The sequence below is a fragment of the Cervus elaphus genome, chromosome X (genome assembly GCF_910594005.1).
Source record: "Cervus elaphus chromosome X, mCerEla1.1, whole genome shotgun sequence".
In the NCBI taxonomy this organism is placed as follows: Eukaryota; Metazoa; Chordata; class Mammalia; order Artiodactyla; family Cervidae; genus Cervus; species Cervus elaphus.
In genome coordinates, this window is record NC_057848.1 from 87,817,088 (window position 1) to 87,839,197 (window position 22,110).

At 35.8% G+C, this 22,110-nt stretch overlaps 1 protein-coding gene across 3 annotated transcripts; it reads left to right on the forward strand.

The window, feature by feature from the left end:
- Positions 1-951: 951 nt before the first annotated feature.
- LOC122689808 (cytochrome c oxidase subunit 5B, mitochondrial-like) lies at positions 952-18,759 on the forward strand. Of its 3 annotated transcripts, none has more exons than XM_043896561.1 (2): positions 952-959; positions 18,264-18,759. In XM_043896561.1, the coding sequence occupies exon 2, from the start codon at positions 18,292-18,294 to the stop codon at positions 18,679-18,681; it is 390 nt and encodes a 129-aa protein (XP_043752496.1). In that variant the 5' UTR covers positions 952-959; positions 18,264-18,291; the 3' UTR covers positions 18,682-18,759. The 3 variants fall into 3 exon arrangements, with proteins under 3 accessions (XP_043752496.1, XP_043752497.1, XP_043752495.1); XM_043896562.1 differs by lacking the exon at positions 952-959 and adding an exon at positions 2,587-2,590; XM_043896560.1 differs by lacking the exon at positions 952-959 and adding an exon at positions 4,781-4,786.
- Positions 18,760-22,110: the final 3,351 nt, after the last annotated feature.

Here is a 22,110-nt window from a genome sequence, read left to right on the forward strand (position 1 = left end):
ATGTGTTCAGCCATCTTATACCATTTAGGATGGGCGAATCCCATCTTTACCAATGGAGTGCATAAGAGGTGGTCAGAACAATGTGACTGGATAAAAAATTATTGTGGTAAGTTTACATATGTTAAACTTCATGCACCCATTTTGAGGGTGCAATAAGTTTGGACAAATATATCAGTGTTATCCCACTGAATGAATGAATATATCCCAGTTTATTTACCTATTTACCTGTTGATGAGCATTTGTTTTTTTTTTTTCCTCCAGTTTTCAATGACAGTGAATTAAGTTGATACTTCATATCATTTATGTGCAAGTCCTTATGAATATATGTTTTCATTTCTCTTAGATAAATACTTAGAGAAGTAATCGCAGAATCACATAGTAGGGGTATATTTAAGTTTAGAAGAAAATGTTAAACTGTTTTCCAATGTGGTTGTGCCATATTGCATTCCCACACATCAATGTTGTAGACTTATTTTAAATATATTTTAATAATCTGTTTTTGACTGGTAAGTTTAATATTAATACATAGGCATTTCTTACATTACTAATATATTTGTATATATTTTTACCACTATATTTTGTCTTTTCTATTTACCATGATTTTTTTTTAAAAATTTTCCTTTCTCTACTTTTATTTGAATTATTGAGTTTCTGTTTTCCACAATCTATTGATTTGCAGGTTAAATATCAAATTTATACTATTTTAATGTTACTCTTAAATTGTCATTATGTCTCTTTTTCTGTTCTGTAACGATAACCCTATATGCAAAACAGAAAAAGAGACACAGAAGTACAGAACAGACTTTTGAACTCTGTGGGAGAAGGTGAGGGTGGGATGTTTCGAAAGAACAGCATGTATATTATCTATACAACAGATCACCAGCCCAGGTGGGATGCATGAGACAAGTGCTCCGGCCTGGTGCACTGGGAAGACCCAGAGGAATCGGGTGGAGAGGGAGGTGGGAGGGGGGATCGGGATGGGGCATACGTGTAAATCTATGGCTGATTCATGTCAATGTATGACAAAACCCACTGAAATGTTGTGAAGTAATTAGCCTCCAACTAATAAAAAAAATAAAAAAATAAAAAAATAAAAAAAATAAAATAGTCATCAGCTCAGGAAAAAAAAAAAAGAAAAAAAATTGTCATTATGAATCATTAGCAAAGAATAAATGTTAATCAACATTTCTACTCTTGTCCCTAAATAAAGTGAACTTTAAACTACTTTAACCTTGATTAACACTATGTCTTATTAAATATTAGTGTTGTCTCATATTTTAGTTTCACCATGTTTTTATGTACTCAGGTTTAGTCATTATTATTTTTCTTATTTTATATACAGGCATACTTCATTTTATTGCACTTCACAATTATTATTATTATTATTTTTTAAATTGAAGGCTTATGGCAACCCTGCATAGAGCATGGCTGTCTGTGCCATTTTTCAGACAGACAGCATTTGCTCATTTATCTCTGTGTCACATTTGGTAATTCTCACAATATTTTAAACTTTTAATTATTACTATATTTGTTATGCTCACACATGATCAATGATCTTTAATGTTATTATTGTAATTGTGTCTTCGCTCTGCAAATCCTGCCATGTAAGATGGTGAACTTAATAAACTGTATGCGTCTGACCAACTGGCCATTTCCCCATTTCTCTCTCCCTCTCCTGGGGCCTTTCTATTCCCTGAGCGTGTGTGCATGCATGCTAAGTCACTTTGATTGTGTCTGACTCTTTGCGACCCTATGGACTGTAACCTGCCAGGCTCCTCTGTCCATGGAATTCTCCAGGCAAGAATAATGGAATGGGTTGCCTTGCCCTGCTCCAGGGGATCTCCAACCCAGGGATTGAACCTACATCTTTTGTGGCTCCTGCATTGCAGGTGGATTCTTTACCGCTGAGCCACCGGGAAAGCCCTCTATTCCCTGCTGCTGCTAAGTCACTTCAGTCGTGTCCGACTCTGTGTGATCCTGTAAACGGCAGCCCACCAGGCTCCCCCGTCCCTGGGATTCTCCAGGCAAGAACACTGGAGTGGGTTGCCATTTCCTTCTCCAAAGGAAACAATATTTAAATTATGTCAGTGAATAACCCTACAATGGCCTGTAAGTGTTTAAGTGAAAGGAAGATCACAAATCTCTCTAAATTAAAAGCTCAGAATGATTAAGCTTAGTGAGGAAGGCATGTGAAAGCTGGAACAGGCTGGAAGCTAGGCATCTTGTGACAAATGGTTAGCCAAGTTGTGATTGTAATGGAAAAATTCTTGAAGGAAATTAAAAGTGCTACTCCAGTGAATACACACATTAAAAAAAAAAAAAAAAAAGCAAAACTGCCTTATTGCAGATATGGAGAAAGTTTTGGTGGTCTGGATAGAATACCAATGTAGAACATTTGCTTAAACCAAAGCCTAATCCAGAGCAAAACTGACTCTCTTCAGTTCCATGAAGATTGAGATATGTGAGGAAGATACAGAATAAAAGCTTGAAGCTAACAAAGGTTGGTTCATGAGGTTTAAGGAATGGAGCTATCTCCATAACAGAAAAGTTCCAGGTGAAGCAGCACGTGCTGATTTAGATGCTGCAGCAAGTTTTCCAGATCTTGTTGAGATAATAATGAATGTGGCTACACTATACAACAGGTTTTCAGTTTAGACAAAACAGCCTTATATTGGAAGAAGATGCCATCTAGGACTTTCATAGGTAGAGAGGAGAAGTCAATGCCTTATTTCAAAGCTTCAAAGGGCAAGCTGACTCTCTTGGTGACTTTAAGTTGAAGCCAGTGTTCATTTACCATTCTGAAAATCCTAGTGCCCTTAGGAATAATGCAAAACATTCTGTTTGTGCTCTGTAAATGGAACAGTAAAGCCTGGATTACAACATTACTGAATAGTTTAAGCCCACTGTTGAGATATGCTGCTCAGGAAAAAAAAAAAAGTCTTTCAAAGTATTACTGCTATTGACAATGCACCTTGTTACCCAAGAGCTCTGGCAAAGATGTACAATGAGATTAATGTTGCTTTCAAGCTTCAAGTATAACATCCATTCTGAAGCCTATGAATCAAGAAGTAATTTCAACTTTCAAGTCTTATTATCTAAGAAATACATTTTGTAAGGCTATAGCTGCCATAGATAGTGATTTCTTGGATGGATCTGGGCAAAATCAATTGAAAACCTTGTGGAAAGGATTCACCATTCTAGATGCCATTAAGAACATTCATGATTCAGGGTAAGAGGTCAAAATATCAGTGTTCATAGGAGTTTTGGTGAAGTTGATTCCAACGCTCATGGATGATATTGGAGGGTTAGACTTCACTGGAGGAAGTAACTGCTGATGTAGTGGAAGTAGCAGGAGAAGTAGAATTGAAGTGGAGCTTGAAAATGTGACTGAATTGTTGCAATCTCATGATAAAACTAACGGATGAGGAGTTGCTTATGGATGAGCAAATAAAGTGGCTTCTTGAGATAGAATAACTCCTGCTGAAGATGCTGTGAAGATTGTTGAAATGACACGAAAAGATTTAGAGCATGACATAAACTTAGTTGATAAAGCACTGGCAGAGTTTGAGAGGACTGACTCCAGTTTTGAAAGAAGTTCTATTGTGGGTAAAGTGCTGTCAAACCAAATCGCTTGCTACAGAGAAATCATTTGTGAAAAGAGGGGTAAATCCATGTGACAAACCTCGTTGATTTTTTTAATAAATTGTCATCCACCCCCCCTGACCTTTGGCAGTCACCGCCCTGATCAGTCAGCAGTCACCAACATCTAGACAAGACTCTCCACCAGTAAAAAAAAAAATTATGGCTCACTGAAGCCTCAGATGATGGTTAACATTGTTTAGCAGTAAAGTATTTCTTAATTAAGGTGTGTACATTGTTTTTTAAGACATAATGCTATTGCACACTTAATAGACTACATTATATTGTAAGCATAACTTTTATATGCACAGAGAAACGAAAGCATTCATATGACTTGCTTTGTTGAGATATTTACTTATTGTGGTTGGTCTGAAGCCAAACCTGCAATATCTCTGAGGTATGTTTGTAGTCAATTTTTGTCTATTTTTTTGGTCAATTGTTATCCATCTTTTTGGCAAGTATTTTTTTATCCATTGCTTCTAACCACTCAGTTTTTTTAATTGTTAATTTCTGTTTTTATTGAAATATATGCATTCTTTACATCTACAGTGAAAGTCTGTCAATTTAAAAATATCCATCTTTATTGAAAATATCTTTAGTTTTTTATTCTTTTTAAGTAGATGTTTAGTTGAGTGACAAGTAAATGGGTCAGGGCAGTATTAGAGACATTAGATGTTGAAGCCCTTATGGTGACAGAAGGGCTTCCCTGGTAGTTCAGCTGGTAAGGAATCCATCTGTAATGCAGGAGACCCTGGTTCAAATCCTGAGTTGGGAAGATCCACTGGAGAAGGGATAGGCTCCCCACTCTAGTATTCTTGGGCTTTCCTGGTGGCTCAGCTGGTAAAGAATCCGCCTGAAATGTGGGACTGAAATGTGGGAGACCTGGGCCCAATCCCTGGGATGGGAAGATTCCCTGGAGAAGAGAATGGCTACCTACTCCAGTATTCTGGCCTGGAGAATTCCATGGACTGTATAGTCCTTCACTCACAGTGACAGATGGTGAACAGTGCAACATGCATGTGGTCCTCCACTGAGGGCTTGGACAGGGTTGATGCATTATGACTATAGTTTAGAAAAGGCATTCTGCTGCTTCCAAATTACTTCCTACAACTTTCCTGCTATTACTGCTACAACTTTCCTACTGTTGGTTATCTTCTACCTTTTACTGGAAAGCAAGAGGTAAGGTCTTTTGCCAAGAGTGGGGGAGCCTGCCTTGGGCTTCCCAGGTGGTGCTGGAGGTAAAGAATCTGTCTGCCAATTCAGGAGATGCAAGAGACATGGGTTCAACCCCTGGATTTGGAAGATTCCCTGGAGAAGGAAATGGCAACTCACTCTAGTATTCTCACCTGGAGAATTCCATGGATAGAGGAGCCTGGTGGGCTACAGTCCCGTGGGTCCACAAAGAATCAGACATGACTGAGTAACTTAGCACAGTACAGGGAGGATATGGTGACATTAGAGACTTAAGAAAAGTGCAGTGCCACTGATTTTCACAATTTCATATTTTTCTCCAGCAACCAGGTATCGCCCTGGAGACAGATTGATCCATGGTTGATGTGTTGTCAACATTAGAACTGTTGTAAAAGGACTACTGGGACTTAGGCAAGAGACTGCTTAACATGATGACTGATGGGATCTAAAGTGATTAAGGAAAAAAACCACTAGCTATGTCTGTGTGGTTGGAGAAAAGCAGGAATATACAATTGAGCAAGTTAGAAGAATAATACACTAGATATTGAGAATGTGATATTTCAATATATTTCAAGAATTGTTGAGTTCCAGGAGATAACAAGATCTAAGGTGTGACTGGGAGTGGTGATGGAAGTAGAATGAATGGGGGAAGATAATTAGAATTAAGACACTAAGGCAACCTAGAATCTTGAAAGTTGGATCCTTCATGTTTAAGGATCCCTGCTTTGAGAAATATGCTGACACAATAGAAGCAAGACATATTGTCTAATAAGTTGACTTTAATATGCAATTAACTGAGCCTCATAATCTTCTCTACAGGAAGGATATATCTTTGTGTTCTTTTTCATATTCAAGTTTACTGTGGAAAAAACATCAGACAACAATATAATTCATTTGGCATAAGATTTCTTAACATTGTGTACTTTTCCTCATACTTTTCACTTCACCATTCAGGGGTGTGGCCTTTCATAACTAGAAGCCAGTGAGTCCCCAAAATAGTGTGAATTATTAGTTTCAATATTCAAGTAAAATTTAATTTTATATGAAAAATTTGGATTGCAAAGATAAGAAGAATTTTGCCATAACTTATGAGCAAAATGTCTCTAATGTTAATAGCCTCTAGTCTTCACCTCTCATTTTTTTCAGACCAGAATTAATGAAGAAATTCTATATATGGATTAGAGAGCATGTATAAAATCATTTTAGAAACTTTAGATGAAAGATTTTTGATTGGAAAGATTCCAAGTGTCAATTAGTAGTTGTGAAGATTTAGTTACTATGGTTGTGAATCATTTGGACTTAAATAAAGTTTAGCTTTCACATTAGGTGATCTTCAGTCCAGAGTGATTAGAAGAAAATAGCTGATAATTAAGAAAGTCTTTTCATATAATGAAAATCCTGTCATGAATAGAAGTAATTTTAATTTTTCTCATAGCAATTTTTTCAACTCTCTTCAGGAAAATATCAAGAGAGTATTGTAGTGTTTGGCATAATTTTCCAAATGTAACCTTAGCCAGCACAGATAAAACTATATCATAAGAAGTTTTAACATTTGATGAACTTGTATTAATTAATTCTTCAATTTATACTGTATTAAAGCATGTGAACAGATACATGATGAAAATTAAATTTAATATTAATTATGATTTTAGTTCCTTTTTCCCTTCCTTCATCCCTTTCTTTTTTACTTGTATTTGTTAATTGCTACAGGAAGTTTTGGAAATTGGCTTAAGTACTACACAAGGAACAAGTTAGTCATTTCACTGCACTTTGTATGTTTCACTGTGTTCATTTTGCTAAGCTAATCAAGAAAGACATTGAACAAAAGGAGCAAGGTTTCTGAGGACCATAAATCTGAGGCATTTTCTCCCCCATTTGAGAAGAAATTAGAAGAAATCTAATCTCATTTATGGTGTACTTGATAGTAATCAACTTACAGTTTCCATAGGGAGCTCAAGTTCTCATGTAATTACAAGGTGTGAATCAGCATGTGGTTATTTATGTTATGCAGACTAAGCACATAAAAATATGTTGGATCATACTGAACTGAAAGTTTGCAAGCCAGGAATATGTGTTTGGCGTTAGCCATCTGTTTAAGGGAGATCTCCTAGTGTTCTTAATATACTCTTTGAGGCCTCTGTGTCACAAATTACTAATATTTCTATGTACAGTGGGATACTCATCATCTATAGTAGAAATGTATTTTCTTATGGCTATTAATCCTGATTAAAACTAATGTTTATTTTAGGGTGCAATGGTTAACTAGACTTGGATTTATAATTTAACTAGTGTAGTGTCTTAGATTTCCTGAAATGACTCATTTTAGCATAAAAGGTTGAAAGATAAAAGAAAGGCCTGTACTTTATTGCTCCATCTAATGCTTCTCTCATAGTTCAGTCTGTAAAGAATCTGCCTGCAATACAGGAGACCTGGACTCGATTCCTGGGTCAGGAAGATCCCCTGGAGAAGGAAATGGCAATCCACTCCAGTATTCTTTGCCTGGAAAATCCCATGGACAGAGGAGCCTGGCGGGCTACAGTCCATGGGGTCGCAAGAGTCAGACACGACTTAGTGACTAAACTACCACCACCAATGCTAAAAGATGTTAATAATTAGAAAATAATAAATAATTCCGTAATCTGGCACTCAGGAAATTTGATGCTATGTAACACGGATTGAATTTTGAGAGATGAAGTGGATTCTTAAGTTACATCTATGTGAGTGGTGAGGAATTAGTGATAGCTTTGTATATTTACAAAGCACAGTCAGTTTGCTTTAGGTACTTATTGATAACCCAGATTCAGAGATAGAATTTCCTTTATATCATCTAAAAGTTTGATGTGTATGAATGTAAACTAGGATGGTTTGAGTGATGTGAGTGGCAAAGGAAAAACCTATTCATGAATATTGGCATCATTTTCTATTAATTAGTTCGGATGGTTGTGACTCTTTGCCTAATTCATGTGGTCTCAGGCAAAGGAATACTTTTTGAAAATTAGCCACCAAAAGAGAGTTTTAGATAAGCTACCCTCTGTAATACTAAGTAGACAAGCTTGATTTATGTGTTTTTTGTTTAGTTTCATTTGTTCAGAATGCTAGGCTAAGTTCTTTGACTTTATTGTACATGTAAAAGGGGAAGTGTTATGAGCAGAGTGACTTACTTATGTAATAATGAAAATGATGTATTTCTATACATATTATTTCACTGAGGTACAGAAATATGACTTTGTAAGAACAAAAATATGTTGAATCAACATTGAGATTTTGATATCAAAATTGTTCAGTGATGTTAGTCTGAAATTTAAACTGAGCTAAGCTTTTTGCCTCTTATTAAATTCAGATATCCTGGAGATATTTGAAAAGTTACTACTAGGCATGAAAGTGGGGGAAAAAAAAATGGGAGTAACCAGTACATCTTCTTCATTAACAAGTACATCTTCTTCATTAACCACTTAATCCTGGTCAAGTAGAGATGCAAATAGTTTTAATAATAATTTTAATGAACATTTATAACACATATAAACATAAACTATAGTCTACCTTTTCCTCCTACCACTTATAAATTTTAATATATGGAGCAACTATAAACTTTTCTGGGCTTTAGTTACCTCCCTTATAAATTTTGCATAGTATTATGTTGAGTGTCTGAAAACAAGAAGCTTTTAGGGTCCTTTTTAGTTCTATGATCTTTACTTTGATAAATGGTATGGCAGTGAGAGATCTCATTAAAAATATCATTTCTCAGAACAAGTGTTAATATGCCAAAATTTGAAAGCCTTTGATTCAATTCTATTGAGTAGTATCATTCTGAAATATCTATGTTTAATGAGTAGTTGACTGAAAGTCATGAATTATGGCTTTATTACATCTAAATAAGTTAGCATTTTGAAGTGGTGATACAAATACATTAAAAATACTAAATATGAATGTGTTAGTCACTCAGTCGTGTCCAATTCTTTGTGACCCCATGTAGCTTGCCAGGCTCCTCATCCATGGGATTTTCCAGGCAAGAATACCGGAGTGAGTTGCCATTCCCTTCACCAGGGGATCTCCCCGACCCAGGGATCAAATCTGGGTCTCCTGCATTGCAGGCAGATTCTTTAACATCTGAGCCACCAGCATAATATAGGTTTAACTAAAATTTTATTTTCTCCACCAGTTGTTTGGGATCTACTAAGTTACTAATTTAACAAACAAGTATTGAATATTTCATAATTAACCAAACATTATGTTAAAAAATAAGTAAGGGAAGTGAAGTACCTACATGCAAAATATTTGTATTGTATATAAAATAAAATTTTTCAGTTGCTGAGTCTTGTCTGACTCTTTGCAACCCCATGGACTGCAGCACACCAGGCTTCCCTGTCTTTCGCCATCTCCCAGAGTTTGCTCAAACTCATCTCCATGGATCAGTGGTGCCATCCAAGCATCTCATTCTCTGTCGCCCACTTCCCCTCCTGCCCTCAATCTTTCCCAGCATCAGGGTCTTTTCCAGTGAGTTGGCTCTTTACATCAGATGGCCAGATTATTGGAACTTCAGCTTCAGTCTTTCCAATGAATATTCAGGATTGATTTCCTTTAGAACTGACACATTTGATCTCCTTGCTACCCAAGAGATTCTCAAGAGTCTTCTTCAGCACCACAGTTCAAAAGCATCAATTCTTTGGTGCTCAACCTTCTTTATGGTCCAACTCTCACATCTGTACATGACTACCGGAAAAACCATAGCTTTGACTATATGGACCTTGGTTGGCAAATTGATATCTCTGCTTTTTAATACACTATCTAGGTTTGTTATAGCTTTTCTTCCAAGGAGTAAGTGTCTTTTCATTCCATGGCTGCAGTCTCTGTCTGCAGTGATTTTGGAGCTCAGAAAATAAAATCCATCACTGTTTCAAATTTTTCTCCATTTATTTGCCATGATATGATGGGACCGGATGCCATGATCTTAGTTTTTTGGATGTCGAGCTTTAAACCAACTTTTTCACTCTCCTCTTTCCCTTTCATCAAGAAGCTTTTTAGTTCCTCTTCACTTTCTGCCGTTAGAGTAGTATCATCTGTATATCTGAGGTTGTTGATAATCTCCTGTCAGTCTTGATACCAGCTTGGGGTTCGTCCAACCCAGCAGTTTTGAATGATGTACTCTGCATAGAAGTTAAATAATCAAGGTGACAATATACAGCCTTGATGTACTTCTTTCCCAAGTTTGAACCAGTTCATTTTCCCATGTCTGGTTCTTATTATTGCTTCTTGGCCTGCATACAGGTTTCTTAGGTGGCAGGTAAGGTGGTCTAGTATTCCCATCTCTGAAAATATTTTCTACAGTTTGTTGTGATCCACACAGTCAAAGTCTTTAGTGGTCAATGAAGCAGAAGTAGATGTGTTTTTTTCTGAAATTCCCTTGCTTTTTCTGTCATCTAGAGTATGTTGGCAACTTGATCTTTGGTTCCTCTGCCTTTCCTCAATCCAGATTTTACATCTGGAAGTTCTTGGTTCATGTACCTGTTAAAGCCTAGCTTGGAGAATCTTGAACATCACTTTGCTAGCATGTGAGATGAAGTGCAATTGTGCGGTAATTTGAACATTTTTGGCATTGTGTTTCTTTGGGATTGGAATGAAAAATAAATAAAGGATACAAATAATAAATAAGATATAATCCATGCTCTCCAGTCTAATGGGTAAAGTTTCATTTAAACAGACAATTATAAAAGCATGACATCCTGTTGATAACCTTAGTTTATATATTTATTTTTTAATGTACTTTTATTTTACCTATAATTTTAAAAAATTATTTACTTATTTGACTGTGTCAGGTCTAAGTTATAGCACACAAGATCTTTCTTTGCATTGCATGGTAGTTGTGGTGGGAGGGCTTAGTTGCCCCATGGCATGTGGGATCTTATTTCCCGGATCAGGGATTGAACCTGTGTCCCCTGTGTTGCAAGGCAAATTTTTAACCACTGGACCACCAGGGAAGTCCCTATATATTTTTATATTTTTTTTATCCAATTTCGTCTGGGACTACTACCTGACATTAAGACCCAGTTTGGTTTTCAATAGGGTCAAAGTTCATATTTATTAATTAGTAGAATTTAGTTAGCATACTACACAGGTATGATTAAAGCAAGTATGCTGATTTTTTTTTTTTTTTTTTGTGGATGGCCTGCAGAGTCTTATCAGTTCTCTGACCAGGGATTGAAGGGGTGCCCCCTGCAGTGGAAGCATGGAGTCTTAACCACTGGACTGCCAGGGAAGTCTTGATTTTCATTTTTGATACACTTGATTTTTCTCTTTTTAAAAATCTTTGCTATTTTTACTACAATGTACTATATTTGATTCATAGGAATACATAATCTGAAAGAGACAAGAAAAAGGCTACTAGTTATATGTCCAGATCTGCTGAAATTCTACTTTAAAAGGCAGCCAAATAAATGCTTTATTTAAACAAAAACAAAACCAGACCTTGTTTTTGTAGCTAAGATAGTTGTGAAGGGGGTCAGCATTTGTTTAAATGTTACTGGTTCAGCAATTTTCATTTTGGAGTAAAATGACATTACAGTGTTATAGTTCTGTGAAGCTATAGCAGAATACATATTTGGCACTTTATCTAGGTTGCAAAAGTGAGGTAATGATTCATTTGAAAGATTTCGATAGTTTCTTGCTTGACATAATTCTGACTCTCAGATGTATCAGTTGCATATAATAGAGCCAAACCAGCCATTTGGAAATGTGAATAATATGATCCAAGTCAATGAATTCAGTTTGAGGCTTATTTTTCACCTATAGAGATTACATCCATCAGTGGAGGCAGAATCTTTAATTAAACAAGATTTTCTCTGCTTGGGCTCCACTTTGCTGCTAATTTGCTACTAATCTCTGTACTTCAGAGTGGGGTTCAGGCACTATATTTAAAAATGCCTCTATAGACTATACTGGCTTTTAAGACTTAGGGTTTTTTCCCCTCCACCCCAAAAGCTATTTTTTAAAAAACTTTATTGAAGTACAAATTTATGTTAATTTCTGCTGTGCAGCAAAGTGATTCAGTTATGCATATGTACATATTCTTTTTTCAGATTCTTTTCCATTATGGTTTATCACAGGATATTGAATACAGTTCTCTGTGCTATACAGTAGGACTTTGTTGTTTATTCATTATATATATACTACTTTGCACCTGCTAATCCCAAACTCCCAATCCTGCCAGTCCCCCTCCCTCCTTGCAACCACAAATCTGTTTTCTATATGTGAATCTGTTTCCTTTCCATACATAAGAACTTACTATTTCTATAAATGAAGTGTTAGTGTTAAAATGGGCATAAAGAACATAGCATTCACCAAGGAAAATCAGTTTGAAGTGTTAAAGTTGTCTGAAAATGCAAAGAGAACCATAAGACCTACCTACTGTCTACATGGTGAATTTTCTCAAATAACATTTTTCTTGCTGGTCATATTGGTTAGGCCTTCATGCTTTCTTTTCAAATTAAGTAATCCTAAGAGGACAGCTTTCTCTGGTATGAATCATCTTTAGAAATATTTGCTTTCTACACACTAATCAATTTCACTTGTTTTTTTAGAGATAGACATTTAATAAACCAAGGAAAACAATTTCTTCAAACATGCTATAATCAAGATTCACATCGGTAGTTTTACTAGATTAATTTTTGTGGCTAATGATAAATATAATTCCCTTAAATGTAAAATATTATGAGAATAATTAAGGGATCAAAATTTCTTTGAACTAAGTATTTCAACCTCAAGATTAACAAAATCTCTAGATATTTAATCTTAACCAAATGTTTTCAATACAAAATGAGACAATCACCCTGTGATATTGGGAATGATGAAATTTTAATCTAATTAATTTCAGAGTCATTATTCTGTTTTTAAAAGATGTTTTTGGCAGCACCCAAGCTAGAAGTAAGAGAAATTTTGATGATGAAAATGTACGTGTATGTCAAAAGCTTGTAAATCACGGAATCCTTCAGCTTTCCAGTGATCAGTGTACTAGAACAATTAGTAAGCGAGTTAAACTGCTGAATTAAGATAAAAATGAAATGACTGGCTCATTAAAGCTGCAATCTGAAGAAATAACAATGCTTCAATAAACCTCTCAGTACAATCCCAGTGAAATGAGATGGATCACTAAAGCTGCTCAGAGAAACAGCTGTTTGAATGGTTCCACTGCCAGTACCTGCTCTAGTTATGTCTGAGGACCTCATGTTTGTTATTACCTACTTCTTAGGGCATCATTTCCTTAGATAACAAGACATATAACCTCTTAAGACTTTGATATTCATGTGTTTCATTTGATTAACAATGGTCTCTCCTGACTCCATCTTTAAATTAAGCTGACATGAAGAAATATATACACACATATAATTTTTCCTTGGTATTTATTATAATAGCAATCTTAGGAGAAGAATATAGCATAACTGGTAACATTTTTTTCTGGTATGGACTGAATACCCGCTACCCACAATTCATATGTTGAAGTCTTGTTGTTCAGTTACTAAGGGGTTTTCGACTCTTGCTCCACGGATTGCAGCATGCCAGGCTTCCCCGTCCTTCACCATCTTCTGGACTTTGCTAAAATTCATGTCCCATGAGTTGGTGATGTCATCCAACCATCTCATCCTCTGTCACCGCTTTCTCCTCCTGCCCTCAATCTTTCCCAGCATCAGGGTCTTTTCCAATGATTGGGCTCTTTGCACCACATGGCCAAAGTATTGGAGGTTCAGCTTCAGCATCAGAAGTTCCAGTGAATATTCAGGGTTGATTTCCTTTAGGATTGACTGGCTTGATCTCCTTGCAGTCCAAGGGACACTCAAGAGTCTTCTCTAGCACCACAGTTTGAAAGCATCAATTCTTTCGCGCTCAACCTTCTCTATGGCCCAACTCTCACATCTGTACATGACTACTGGGAAAACTGTAGCTTTGACTATACAGACCTTTGTAGGCAAAGGGATGTCTCTGCTTTATACTACACTGTCTAGGTTTGTCATAGTATTTGGAGATAGGGCTTTGAGGAGATAATTAGGTTTAGAGATCCTGATGGTGAGAACTTCCTGATGGGATTAGTGTTCATAAGGACACATTGATAAGGCAGAAAAAAAGGCTTTCACCACAACCTGACTATGCTGGGACTCTCAACTTGGACGTCCAGCCTCCAGAACTGTGAGAAAAGACATTTTTGTTTTTGAAGCTACCAAGTCTGTGGTATTTTGTTATGGTGGCCTGAACTGACTAATACCATTTCATAATAAGCACAAATTTTATTTATCTTAGAATTGAGACATACAGGTAAATAGATTTAGTAGTAAAGTACAAACACAAAAAGGAGACACTATAAACAATTTTTAGTAAGTAAATGTTGTGAACAAACTTGGCATGAAAGGTGCAGTTTGAATTCTTAGTCTCTCAAGTGTGTGACCATATGGGAATTTATGTCGTAGATCTGTCCCTCATCCAGTGATTTGGTGGTCTTACTTCTCTGGTGGTCTTGTCTTCCATATTCTTCTCTTTCCTTTCAAAATGTATTCAGTGTCCATTCTCCAAATTGTCACCTCTATCTGATCCATTTCATTCTTCTTTGGTGGCAGTCTGATTTCAGTCAGTTCTCAACTTCCAGTCACCGAGAGAGTCTGTGAGTCCAGGAAGCCTTTTAGAATGGCAAAAATAAATCAAGAAATCCTTTTGATCTTATTAGCACCTTACTATTTATACATACTTTACTATTGCAATTCACATGGGAGCCTGTTTGTTAATGTATGTTTCACAATTTTGTTAAGATATATATGTTTGATTAATGCCCCTGACACCTGCTTATATCACAAGGAAAGTGTTTATTTTTCAGTTGGATAATATCTATCTTTGCCTCCCCTCCATTTTTTGTACATCTGGCCAAATGCTGTTTCACCCAATTTCTGGAAAATTGGTTGTCTTACTAGCATTAAAATTTTTTGCATCATTAATGTTTTGAAATAAATTTACTTTTTCATGGCAATGTTTTTCATCACAGATGTGACCTTATAATGTTAAGTCTTAGATGTAATAAATCTGTTTTAACCTATTTTATATTGGATTAGACAGGTGCTTCCTAAATTATTTGTATAAAGATAGTGCTAATGATTAAGAAATTTCTGGAATAATACCATTAAGAAGTATATCTTTCATATTTTACTTTAAAGGATTTATCTGATTATAGAGCATCATTAATAGTAACAAAATGTTCAAAAAGAGCAACTTAATATTTTAAGGCTTTGTTCAACAAACCCACTTTCCCCTCATATTATGCACACACTTAACTAGGAAAAAGTTCTTTGACTTAGCTATTTTATGTAAATTAAACATACAAAAAAGCTACATTAACATAAAAATATGGAACAATGTTGGCAAAAATTTCAAAGTGAGGAGCACCACATTCTTCTCCCCCATAAAAGCCATAAAAATGGTCAAAAACTTTCAGAATCAACTTTTGCTGTGGAAATTAACCAAAGGTTTGCAGCAAGAAAATGCTTTTTCAAGGAAAATGGTGTATATTAAGTAAGAACAATAAATTTTATGGTATTTTAACTTCCTTTTTACCATCTTTTGCACCTAAGCTCAGTAGTAGCTGTGGAAATAACACCCCACATTTTAAATACTTGAAGAAGCAGAACAAACTTCATTCAGAAGAATTGTAATTAATTAATTCTTATCATTCAGAAGAATTGTTAATTATTTTTTCTGCCCTGTCTGGTGACTTTTGAGAAGGCTGGCTCAAAAGATTTGTTTTTATTTCTCCTTAATTCAAAATTAGCCTACTGCTAAAACTGCTTCCCAAGGAGCATCTGTTGAAAACGTGTGCATGCACGATAAGTCCCTTTAGTTGTGTCTGACTCTGTGACCTTATGGATTGTAGCCTGCCAGGCTCCTCTGTCCATGGGATTCTCCAGGCAAGAATACTGAAGTGGGTTGCCATGCCCTCCTCTAGGGGATCGTCCCGACCCAGAGATTGAACCTGCATCTCTTGTGGCTCCTGCATTGCAGGCAAATTCTTTACCACTGAGCCCACCAGGGAAGCCCCTTGTTGAAAATGCTTACAGGCTAATGTGTTAGTTACTTTTATCAGAGGCCATTTATTAGAATTGGGGGAAATAATAGACTAATAAAAAATGCTTGGGAGAAGTAGCTGAGGAATTAGAAATCATTAATGTTTTTGGAAAGCCCCAATGTTTTTCCTGAGAATCCAGACTTCTATGTAAATGGTAAGGGCTGTCCACATGCTGAGGAAAGAACTCACGAGATACCCTAAGTTCTCATATCCTGCTGACATTGAAGCTTTGTTGAAGCAGGAAATAAAGGCAAGGCAGAGTAGCAAGCTACTTGGCTAAGTGTTGAGGGTGTGACCAACATATACAGAGCCTCTTGTCAAAGACTGATAGATTTTTGGTTATTGATGTTCAAAGAAATCTCTGTCCAGTCATTTGGTGACCACTAAACTATTGGAGAGGTGACTTCAGGGGCCACACATGAAAAGACAGACTTTACAGAATTAGTTCAACAAGTCATCTAAACAAATAATAACTACAAGCAGTAACCACAATAAATAATGGGGTAGGAAAATCTGATTTCCAGACTTGCCACATTATAATATTAGAAATCTTCAGTTTTCAACTGGAAGATAATTTTCTAGAAGAAAATAGGATGTAATCAAAGAAAGAAGAAAATATGGACCATACACAGGAATATAAGAAATCAATAGAAACTATGCTTGAGGAAGCCAAGACTATGGACTTTCTAGAAAGACAACAGATTTAAAATAACTGTTTTAAATATGTTCAGCAAGCTAAACAAACAAAAAAAAAATGTCTACAGAAATAAAGGAAAATATGAGAACAATTTTTCATATCAATAGATATCAATTGATAACATTCATGAAAAGGAATCAAATAAAAATTTTATACTTGGAAAGGACAACCGAAGTGAAAATTTCACAAGAAGGACTCAAAAACATATCTGTGCAAGCAGAAAAAGACAGTAAGCTGAAGGTAGATCTACTTGAATTATCCAGCCTAAGGAATAGAAAGAAACAAAGAATGAAGAACAGTCAATAGAGTCTCAGAGACCTGTGAGAAACAATCAAGCGTACCAATATATGCATTCTGATAGATAAGTGAAAAAAATTGACAGTCCAGAATAAAACCCATTTGTCTATGGCTGGTTGATTTTAACACGGGTGCCAAAATTATTCAATCTAGAGAAAATAGTCTTTTTAATAAATAGTGCTATTATAAGCAACTATCTACCTTACTTGACACCATATACAAAATTTAACTCAAAATAGATCAATAATCTAAATGTAAAAGCTAAAACTATAAAACTTGGGACTTCCCTGGTGGTCCAGTGGTTAAGAATCCGCCTTCCAGTGTAGAGGATGTAGCTTTGATGCCTAGTCTGGGAGCTAAGACCCTACATGCTGAGGGGCAACTAAGCTGCAACTATAGAGTCCACATGCTCTGGAACTCCTGTGCCACAACTAGAGAAAAGCCTGCATGCTGCAATGAAGATCTCGCGTGCCACACTCAACTAAGATCCAATGGAGCCAAAAATACATTAATTAAAAAAGAAAAACAGCTATAAAACTTTCACAAGGAAACATAGGGGACCTTGGATTAGGCAAAAGTTTCTTAGATATGACACCAAAAGCACAAACCAATCACAGGGGGAAAAAATGGACTTTATCAAAATTAAGAACTTTTGTTTGTCAAAGGACACTATCAAGATAGTGAGAGGTAATCTACATAATGGGAGAAAATATTTAAAAATTAGATGTATGATAAGTCTAGTATATAGAACATATAAGAACTAGGGTTAATCTTAACCCCAACCATAACTTAATATTAAGAAAAAGAAAACTGTGAAGAGCCCAATTTAAAAACTGACACAGGATTTGAATAGACATTTCTTCAAAGAAGATATGAGGTATCCAATAAGTGCAAGACGCTCAACATCATTAGATTTTAGGGAATGCAAATCAAAACTGCAGTGAGAAACCCTTACTTACCACTAGGATGGCTATGATGAGAAAAACGGATAATAACAAGTCTTAGTGAGGATGTGCAGAAATCAGAGCCCTCATACATTTTTGGTGAGGAGGCAAAATGGTGAGTACATTATGGAAAACAATGTAGTGGTTCCTTAAAAGTTCTCCTAGATATACAAACAAGAGAATTGAAAACTACTGTTAACATAAAATCTTGTACATGTATGCTCATATCAGCATTATTCATTATCGCAAAAAAGTGAGATTAACCCAAATGTCCATTAGCTGATGAGTAGATAAACAAAGTGTAGTATATTCATACAGTGGAATGTTATTTAACTATAAAAATGTTTGACATATATGCTACAACATGGATGTAGTATAACATTAAAAAATTATGCTAAATGAGGGAAGTGCTGGTGTTTGTAGCGGGCGTGATGGCGTCAAGGTTACTCCGCGGAGCTGGAGCTTTGGCCTCCCAGGCCCTGAGGGCCCGGGGTCCAAATGGAGTCTCCGTGGTGCGCTCTATGGCGTCTGGAGGTGGTGTTCCTACTGATGAAGAGCAGGCAACTGGGCTGGAGAAGGAGGTCATGCTGGCTGCACGCAAGGGACAGGACCCATATAATATACTTGCCCCAAAGGCAACCTCAGGTACCAAGGAAGACCCTAATTTAGTCCCCTCCATCACCAACAAGTGGATAGTGGGCTGCATCTGTGAAGAAGACAACAGTACTGTCATCTGGTTCTGGCTGCGCAAAGGCGAGGCCGAGCGTTGCCCCAGCTGTGGAACCCATTACAAGCTGGTGCCACACCAGCTGGCCCACTGAGCTATTACAGTAACGCACTCAGAATGTGATATGGAATTTCTTCTTTCCAGTAAAGACTAGTCATTAAAAAAAAAAAAATTATGCTAAATGAAAGAAGGCTGACACAAAGGCCACATATTCCATTTACATGAAATGTCTATATTAATCCATTTAAACCTGCATATAGATTGAAAGTTGATTAGCAGTTGCCATGGGAAGGGGAGAGAGAAGGACTAGGACTAACCACTGATAGTTACAGGAACTCTCTTAGTGTTGATGAAAATGTTCTGGAATTAGTGTTGATGGTTGCATAGCATAGTGAATATCCTACAAACCCCTCAAATGTATACTTTAAAATGGTGAATTTTGTGTTAAGTGAATTATGACTCAGAAGAAAATATGGCAAGTTACAGCAGTAAAATATAAAATTAAATAACTTGTAATCTCATGACCTTAACATAAATATTAATATTTCGGTGAAATGGTATGTGATTTCTCTCTCTCTTCAGATAGATAGATATACAGTCTCTGTGCATAAAACAGAAAAGAAAATATTTTTGGAAATATGTTATTACACAGTTTATAAAAACTGCCTCTTAATAGTTATGCATAAATATTTTTCATGTTAACATACTTATAAATATTTTAAATCAATTTTATCAAGACAATCAGTCATAATTTAAATATTTTCCTATTAATATTTTGGAACTTTAGGTTTATATGAAATTTTATAATTATACATAATAGCATGATGAATTTTTCCTTAAGATAGAATTGAAGAAGTGATTTTGCCTATTATAACCCCTTTAAGCATTTGCTTCATACTTCTGAGTTATCCCTTCAAATGGTGTATAAATTTATACTATTGCCTGAAAAGGGCCTGTTGATACACTTTCCAGAATTTTGTTCTTTCAAATTAAGGAAAAAAAAACATTGCAAATTTATAAATAAAACAAAGTTTTATTTCCAGAGAAGGAAAATGGCTACCCACTCCAGTATTCTTGCCTGGAGAATCCCATGGTCAGAGGAGCCTGGCAGGCTACAGGATTGCAAAGAGTGGGACACAACTTAGCGGCTAAACCACCACAACCATACTTTTATTTTACCAATTCTTTGAGAGATTAGTTCAGTTCAGTTCAGTTCAGTTGCTCAGTCGTGTCTGACTCTCTGAGACCCCATGGACTGCAGCATGACAGGCTCCCTTGTCCATCACCAACTTCCAGAGCTTGCTCCAACTCATGTCCATCGGGTTGGTGATGCCATCTAACCATCTCATCCTCTGTCATCCCCTTCAGGGTCTTTACCAATGAGTCAGTTCTCCACATCAGGTGGCCAAAGTATTGGAGCTTCAGCTTCAGTATCAGTCCTTCCAATGAATATTCAAGACTAATTTCTTTTAGGATTGACTGGTTTGATCTCCTTGCAGTCCAAGGGACTCTCAAGAGTCTTCTCTAGTACAGCAGTTCAAAAGCATCAATTCTTCGGGGCTCAGCTTTCTTTACGGTACAACTCTCACATCCATACATGACTACTGGAAAAACCATGGCTTTGACTAGACGGACCTTTGTTGGCAAAGTGTCTCTGCTTTTATTATTATTATTTTTTATTTATTTTTATTAGTTGGAGGCTAATTACTTTACAATATTGTAGTGGTTTTTGTCATACATTGACATGAATCAGCCATGGATTTACATGTGTTCCCCATCCCGATCCCCCCCTCCCCCCTCCCTCTCTACCCGATCCCTCTGGGTCTTCCCAGTGCACCAGGCCCGAGCACTTGTCTCATGCATCCAACCTGGGTTCTGATCTGTTTCACCATAGATAATATACATGTTTCGATGCTGTTCTCTCGAAACATCCCACCCTCGCCTTCTCCCACAGAGTTCAAAAGTCTGTTCTGTACATCTGTGTCTCTTTTTCTGTTTTGCATATAGGGTTATCATTACCATCTCTGTTTTTAAATATGCTTTAAATATGCTGTCTAGGTTGGTCATAGCTTTTCTTCCAAAGAGCAAACATCTTTTAGTTTCATGGTTGCAGTCACCATCTGCAGTGATTTTGGAGCCCAAGAAAATAAAGTCTGTCACTGTTTCTGTTGTTTCCTCATCTATTTGCCATGATGTGATGGAACTGGATGCTGTGATCTTAGTTTTTTGAATGTTGACTTTTAAGTTTTGAGAGATTATACACTTTTAATCTAGTTGTTTGTTGCATTTTCTATTAGTGGGGTCTGTTTTTGTGCTTTGTAAAACATAGTAGTATCTCTTTATTTTGAAAATTTTTATTATAACTATTTTTCTCTGCTTTTTATAAAAATGTTGATCTGTTTTCCATTATGTCATTTCCAAAATATAGAACCAAATTTTAAGGACTTTCAGCTGCCTGCAAATATTTGTGTTTGGATTAGAATGTAGAAGGAAGAGGGAAGATCATGTTATTGTGTTATTGTGAGAAACTGCTTTTAATGTTCACTAATAACCCTCTAATGCCAAATGAAAAGGGAAATTTATAAAGCTTAAAATTGAATACACAGAATTAATAAAATAAGTTCAAGGGCAGATAATTGCAGTGGGAAGTTTATACCTTCCTGGAAAATATAATTAGGAAAAATGAAAGATAGAGGAAAGAAAAAAATCAAAAAGGAGAAAATATATAAGATTAAGAATACAAAATTATATAAATAATAGACACAGAGAGGCTTTTAAAAATAACAGACTTCTACATGTATTTCTCTTCTAATACATTTGAAAAACTCAAGATATTGATTTTTCAAAAAACTCAAATGGCTAAAATTATCTCAGGATGTAGAAAAATGAAGAGATCAGTAGCTGTGGAAGAAAAGATTAAAAGAGTTGTTGAAAAATAAGCTCTAAGAACTCTCTCCTTACTGAGATAGTTTTGTACTGGAATATTCTTCATTACTTCAGGTACAAACCATTTTTTATAGTAACTATATATAAGGAATAACTTTCTTGTTTATATAACTAATATATTAAAATTCTGATAAAACCTGACAAAAAAAAGAACAAGAAGTAAACAGATTGATTATACTTGCAAATATTGATGTGAATAGTCCTATATGCTCCTGAGAAAATGTAGGAATAAATAGGAAAGATGACATATCCCAGGAATGCAAAGATAGTTGATCATCAAGTCTGAAATAACCCAGATTAATAGCTCATCAAAAGATAATTAATGTAATTCAGAATGCATTCAAGATTAAAAGGCTGAGAGTAAGAGAGAAAGATCTTTTTTAAAAATAAAAAATAGCTACTTCAAACCCAACGTCAGATTATACTCAATAATCACACTTTAAAAGCATTTTTGTTACTGTCAGAAAAAGTTTTAGGTAGTTCATTGATAACAGGCAAGCAAGCTAGCAACCAGGCTCCCAAATAAGAGGAATAAATTTTGGAAAAGAGATAAAAATATGTTTATCTGATGATTGAT